We start from the raw sequence: 7,500 nt of genomic DNA, 5'->3' as shown, positions 1-7,500 counted from the left end.
ATTTAATTATGTCTGTTGCTTCATAGGTCATCATCATCGTCTTTTCACAGTTATTTACGTATAAATTAGTCAAGTGTGCAGTCGATAAACTGATGATGGTGTCAGTGGAGATATCCTAAAAATACAACTCGAGGTATATGCCAGCTAGCGCATAGTAGACAATGCAGTGTAAATGCAGTTACAGAGAAGTCTGGGACCAAATAGACATATGCCAGAGTTTGCTGGGAGTTTGTGGGTTCAAGACAGAGGCAGGACTGCAGGATGACCTCAGTTACACAGACACATTTAAGTAGTATAACTAGTATAAATATCTATGGTGTTCCCTCCTATTAAACTAATAAATTCTGAATTACTAATTCCGAATTAAAAACCTCAGGTAAACGTGACCACAGACATATAAATAATATTAGTAGTAATACAGCAATGTTCCTTCCCATTTTAGGCATCAGTCGGCTCCCAGACGGTGACGGTGACAGTGGGAGAGATGAGCCAGGCGGCAGCAGACACTTACACCTACAGCGACAGCCTCACCGCAACCATCACCAGCATCAGCCCACCAACCACCACAGTCAGCGGTGAGAAAAACATCATCTTTTTGTCACAGTCCCTCTCTTATCGCCTTTAATCCCCCCAACCACCACAGTCAGCGGTGAGAAAAACATCATCTTTTTGTCACAGTCCCTCTCTTATCGCCTTTAATCCCACCCAACACCACAGTCAGCGATGAGAAAAAACATCATCTTTTTGTCATAGTCCCTCTCTTATCGCCTTCAATCCCCCCAGCCACCACAGTCAGCGGTGAGAAAAACGTCATGTTTTGGTCATAGTCCTTCTCTTATCGACTTTAATCCCCCCCAGCTACCACAGTCATCGGTGAGAAAAACATCATGTTTTTGTCATAGTCCTTCTCTTATCCCATCATTATTGAAGGTCTTAAATAAAAGATTAAGACTTGGTTTCATTACTATTTTGGTAATACCATGAATCTTATAATAGATGCTCTGAACAAGGAGGTTAAAGGAGCACTCCTACCAATGTCAATATGCTGTTGTATTGCTCACACTACCCTTGACTTGTCACTCAGTACCCGGTGATGCTGCATTTTGTGCCTCAGCCCTTTCCGAGATATGAGCTATTCTAATGAGGGCAGATTTTATTTACATTTAAAACATTTTTAACAAAGGCCTACTCCCAAAAGTTATCGCTGTTTGGTAGTGGTCTGCCGATGTTGCATAACCTTTTGGATGTTTTTGGGAATAAATAAAAATGTTTTTTTTTAAATGTAAACAAACACCTGCCCCCATTACAATGACCAGGATCTTGGAAAAGGCTGAAGAAAAAACAAATCTCAGGTACTGACAAATCCAGGATACTGTGAGCATTACAACTGCATGTTGAAATTGGCTGGAGTTAACCTTAAGGTATGCCATTTCGTTGTGCGCACTTGTGGCAGCTGGGAAGCATCTTTGCTTTGATGTAGCGCATTAATACAATGACAATGCCCAGTGACTGAATGACAAACTGAAATAGTTGGCCAACTTCAACGCAAACAGAAGTCTTGCCTGAGGCCTGTGGGTGCAATGTAAAGCACATTCTTTAGAGAAAGGTCTATTTTTACCTTGTCGCCAAGCGCTCTTTTGAAACAACCAGTCCGTACAGTTGGACACGCAACCTCTAAATGTTGCCACACAACAAAGAAGGCTTAATGATCGCAGACACAGACAGACAGACAGACAGAGACAGAGTATTGTATGCAAAACGCCTCACCACATCTCATGTGCCTCTAGTCTAAACACAAGAGATTTTACTGCTCTACATGTTCAAATGCACTCGCAAGCCTCTTGTACAGCAGGTAGGTTACCGCATGCTTTGACCAGGGACGAAAGTAAAAGGTCATATTCCCACGCCATGGACACTCCATCTCTGCTTCTTCTTCTTTATTGCAAGTTATTTTTTTTACTAAGTGTAATGAACTGACAATATTTCACATGTACAGTATTATTTTTTTATGAACAAATAACCCTCATCCAAAAAACAAAAACAAACATACGAAGACAAACAAAAAAAAACAAAAACAAAAAAAACCTACTCAACGGACAGTAAGAAATCAGGCCTGTTGATTTTATTGTATGATGATGTTTTTTTGACAACAGCATACTTTTCTTCTGGTCACCTTAGTTTCAACTTGCAGCTGTTTTGCTTTTGATTTTTTTTCTCCAATAAACAGTGTTAACATAAAGGGAGATAAATGCAAAAAAGAAAATTAAATAAATAAGAGTTAATAAGTAATGGAACAGATAAAATAAATCTGCACTGCAGCAGCTTACGTGTGTTGTGATAAATCTTACATTGTTCATGCAGGAAGAGAAAACAAACATAACTCACCAAAAGAAAAGCAAAGAAAAGAAAAGAAAGAGAAAGGAAAGAAAAGGAGAGAAAATAAATGAAAGCCCAACTTATTAATAGAAAAGATAATCGTGAGTGTGTGCGTGGGTGTGGTAGTGTGTGTGCTTCTTCCTATTGTTGTTTGACATCAAAAGGACATTTGGCATTTGGTTGCACAGTTCAGTTGGATGGTTGAAAAGATACAACTACTGTAAACCCATAGTATCAGGTAGTGGTAGACAGCTAAGTAAAATGGTGAATGGTCACCGCTCATCTATTTAGAAGGTGCAGGATTCAGTAGAAATATCTGTACAAAAAAGAAGACAATCTGCACACTTCAAGTCTTTTTTGTGCAAAGCTTTACTGGAAAAAAAAGACTTGAAGTGGTAGACAGCTACAAATTCAACACAGAGAGTACTCTGGGACCAAATGCAATAAGTAAAACAGTAGAGTAGAGTACTTTTATTAATCCCGAAGGAAATTAAAGTGTCAGGTTACATAAATACACAAATATGAAAAATACACAAATGCAAAACATACATTTGTGTGGAAATGGATGGAAATATGTCAACTCAACTCAACTTTTTTTTTAAACTGTGTATATGCACCCATGATATGCGGGTGATGTGAGTAAATGGCATCAGGTAGAGTACAATGAAGACATTCTGACTGTGTGGGATACATTTGTTTTAATAGTCTAAAATGGATTAATGAATCCCATACAGTATTGGGGACAGCCATCCGGCAAACATTCTAATTAAATCAATCATGTTTTTCGATTGTGAGTAGTGAGCAGACTAAAAGGTTTGATTTTCGGTCATTTAAACAACATTTTCTTGTCAAATTTATCATCAACCAAACAATTGTGGGAGTTAAATACCCTGTTTATGGATCTGTCAATGTTTGTGGAAATTCATCTAAAATATAATCCGGCTTTAGTTGGCCTCAAGACAAAAGATCAGTGAAAGATTCATATTTCATTGTGCGCAGTGTTAAGTCAACGCTTAGACAGTACCCTGGGATCAAATACACTGTAGAAGATGTTAAATCGACTGTCTGAGTGTAGAAGTAACACTGCAAAAGATACTGTGCATTGTTTTTTGTTTTTTGTTTTAATAATAATAATAATAATATTTTTTGGTCTTTGTTGCGAAAGTACAATGAGGAGTTGGACAGGAAGTGAGTGGGGAGAGAGAGACGGGGAAGGGTCGGCAAAGGACCCGGGCCGGAATCGACCACGTAGCAGACAAGTGCCCTACCCTTAGCGCCACGGTAGGGCCCACTGTGCATTCTTTAACATCAAAGGGCTGCTCATGCATTTTGTTTTTGTCTGCATGTCCGGCGACATCATACAGTAGAGTAGGAGAAGAGCAAGCCTGTTTTGTTGCTTTTGACCAAAATGCCACACTGCTGACGTCTCACCTTTAATTTGTCAGCTGTGTTGTGACAACCCCAATAGGTAGCTGTCACCGTGACTACTGACAGTGCATATCATCACCTAAGTCGCCACTAACAATGCGTGCAGTTTTTCTCACCTGACCACCTACGGTACATTAAATTTGAAAAAGAAAAAATCAGATTCAAGTGCGCTGAAAACTATGGACCGTACATCACCATTCTTGTCATGCGTGCATGCATCTAATAGCTGTCTGTCAGCTTAGCATAGTAGCTATATTTGGCTTGACACTTAAAGGATTGGAGACTTTTGTTTTGTTTTGTTGAGCAACAGCCAGGCGTCCTGTCTTGTGTGTGCGCTGTAGTGTGCATGGTATTTTCTCACAGGACATGAAAGACAATGAGAGGTGCAGATAATTACCCCTCAGGTGCCATTGTATGGACGAGGACTGAAACGCAATACAGCTTTTACTGTTTAACCTTCCCCCCTGTCTCAAATGCTCAGACTCTTAGAGTCAGTTCAGTTGTTTCAACTCATGTTTGTTAGTAGTCGAAACAGCAAGCTGTAAACACTGGACCATGAAGCTGAGAATATTCTCTGGAGTCTCAAGTTGCTTTGTAATTAGAACTCAAAAATATGCGACTTACAGTAATCACTGCATTCTTCATTCTCATTTTCCACTAAAATTGTTCTGACAGAAATTAGATATGTTTTATTCACTTGTTTTTGGCAAAGCAAAATGCTACAGTAAAAATACAGTATTGTTTTGGACATGGATATGTTCAAAGAAACATTTTGCAAAAAAGTTAAACCTCCTGTGCACAGTTTAGGGGAGGCGCAGTAGTGACCGCAGGATGAATAGACACTTAAAAAGTTTAAGATGGACCATGTTTTATTGACATGGTCGCTTCTATATACTAAGTATTTGGAATCGAAAGGTTGCAGGTTAAAATCCCATGTACTCTATGGCTGAAGTGTCCAAGGCATGTCCAAGTCCTTGACCAAGGCATCTCACACATTGTTTTATGAAAAAAAACCTCAGCTATGTGTAATATAATGCAATCAGGGCTCTAATTTAACTTTTTTCGTCACCAGCCAAAATGCTTTGTAGATGTTAATCTTACTAGCCAAGCACACGCTCACTAATGGATCTAAGTAGCAAGTTAGTTGTTTTTCTACCTGTCAAACTGAAATTTCACCTGCATTTGGCCGGTTGGCTGCTGTTAATTCAGAGCCCTGAATATAATGTAAATGCTGCCTTAAGTTCGTAAGTTAACTCAATTTGTGGACACCTCGAGTTCAGTTATTCCTCAAGTTGATTTAACTTACAAACTTAGGACAGCAGGGCAACTTACTTTTTTACGTTTAACTGGCTTGAAAGGTTTATCGTGTACGTGTAACATAATATAATGTAAGGTAATGTAATGTAATATTCTGGTTGTGTTGCAGGCCACAGGCTTCTGGTGGTGGAGGGAACCAACTTTGGCGTTCAGGGCAATGACAGCAGAGTGTTTGTGGGTGAGAGAGAGTGCCACCTGGTGGACTGGAACGCTACTACCATCGTCTGTGCCCTGCCGGCACTGGCCCCTGACACGTATCACATCATGGTGCAGCTAGGCAACCTGGGATACCCCAAAGTTAGGTGAGTCCCCCTGAGTCCCCAAACACAATATGACCTTCTATGTGGTTGTTGTGAAAATAAAGGTGGAATGTCCGCACACTGCTCCCGTTTTTCTTTTTCTTTTTTCCTTTTCCAAGTGAACGTTTTCGAGCGGTGTGCTCTTCATCAGACTTCTCTGTGATTGTTAAAAAGTCCTGATGGTAGTGGTGATGATAATGACGGTGATTATGATGATGATGATGACGATGATGATGATGATGATGATGATGATGATGATGGTGATGATGCTGCTGCTGCTGATGATGATGGTGGTGCTGATGATGATGATGATGATAATGATGGTAATGATGATGATGGTCATCGTGATGGTAATTAAGATTAAGTTTATCATCATGATCATGATCATCATCATGCATTAATGAACACACAGTGGATTTTGTATACTCTTGTGGATTACGTCCATTTACACCAACATACAGCATACTAAACCAAATGTACCGTCTGTGTTTGCAGTGCTGGAGTGAACGCCAGCATAGAGTATGTGCTGGAGGTGTCGGGGGTCACCCCACGCCAGGGCTCTCTGTACGGGGGATCCAGACTCACCATCACCGGCTCTGGCTTCAGCACCAACACCAGCCACAACACAGTCATGCTAGGTGGGCTCTCTCTCTCACACACACACACACACTCTCTCACTCTCTCTCTCTCAATATCTCTCTCTCAACTCTTTCTTTTTTGTATTATCTCTCTCTCACTCCTTTTTCCAATCTTCTAAAAATTCACTACAAGTTACCACAATGTCTTCAAATGCTTTCAAAGTTTTGAAAGCAGAATTAAGCTTTATTCAGAATTTAAGTTATTTAATTCTGAATTAAATGTCTCATGTACAAGTAAATGTAGACATTCAGTCTCATTGTATTTCTGAGTTCCCAAGTGCTGTATCTCTGCTCCTCTCCAGGCGACAGGAGCTGTGATGTCATCGAGGCCTCTGAGCATCACATCCAGTGTGAGGTGCAGTCAGGAGCCAAGACACACACCGTCACCAACCAGGGCTCCCACCCAAGTAATACACACACACACACACACACACACACACACACACACACACACACACACACACACACACACACACACACACACACACACACACACACACACACACACACACACACACACACACACACACACCGTTACCAACCAGGGCTCCCACCCAAGTAATACACACACACACACACACACACACACACACACACACACACACACACACACACACACACACACACACACACACACACACACACACACACACACACACACACACACACACACCGTCACCAACCAGGGCTCCCACCCAAGTAATACACACACACACACACACACACACACACACACACACACACACACACACACACACACACACACACACACACACACAAACACACACACCATCACCAACCAGGGCTCCCACCCAAGTAATATACACACACACACACACACACACACACGCACACTCTGCTCCATGTTTTATTGGTGAAGTGACGTTTCAGCCATCTGACCTTCCTCAAACGTACAAAACACTCACATCCACAGTGCCTTTATATCAACCCCAATTATTGAACACCTGGTCCCCCTAATAAAACATGGAGCAGAGTGTGTGTCATCCTTTTCATTTTCTTTAACATTTGTATGCACAAGAAGCCAGCACCTCACGAAAGACTTTATTGGTGTGCGATACCTATTTTTTTCTAAAGTTACCTATATATGAAGAGTTCAGATGCAAACCCCCCTAAGTGCCTTTTCAGAAAATAATCTTAATTCATCTTTATTTAATACAAAGCAATCAACATTGCATATTTTTTTAATTTTATCTATGTAATATAACTATTTATATGTATTATCAAGTACATGAATGTAAACCAAACCAACAATGGGGTTCTCTAAAAATACATAAGTGCAGGTCTTCAGAAATGCTAATGCTCATATGCTAACGTCATAGTCACCATAGTCATCATATTCTGAACACTCTGTCCCTTTATGCCCTGCTCACCTGTCTGTACCTGTTCTTATTCTAAATGATATGAGTAGGCACATGCGTGCA

At 40.6% G+C, this 7,500-nt stretch overlaps 1 protein-coding gene across 1 annotated transcript in view; it reads left to right on the top strand.

Moving 5' to 3' along the window:
• The window catches only part of LOC134436676 (fibrocystin-L-like), a 94,450-nt gene that overhangs the window by 31,922 nt on the left and 55,028 nt on the right, over positions 1 to 7,500 (top strand). Inside the window, exons 32-35 of the mRNA XM_063185988.1 lie at positions 443 to 575; positions 5,231 to 5,423; positions 5,916 to 6,058; positions 6,361 to 6,465. Of these exons, the coding sequence (XP_063042058.1) occupies positions 443 to 575; positions 5,231 to 5,423; positions 5,916 to 6,058; positions 6,361 to 6,465 (574 nt within the window). The remainder of the gene's footprint in view (positions 1 to 442; positions 576 to 5,230; positions 5,424 to 5,915; positions 6,059 to 6,360; positions 6,466 to 7,500) is intronic.

Source organism: Engraulis encrasicolus, chromosome 20 (assembly GCF_034702125.1).
Source record: "Engraulis encrasicolus isolate BLACKSEA-1 chromosome 20, IST_EnEncr_1.0, whole genome shotgun sequence".
Lineage (NCBI taxonomy): Eukaryota > Metazoa > Chordata > Actinopteri > Clupeiformes > Engraulidae > Engraulis > Engraulis encrasicolus.
Note: the sequence above shows the minus strand (reverse complement) of the source record. Positions and strands in the feature narration are given on the sequence as shown.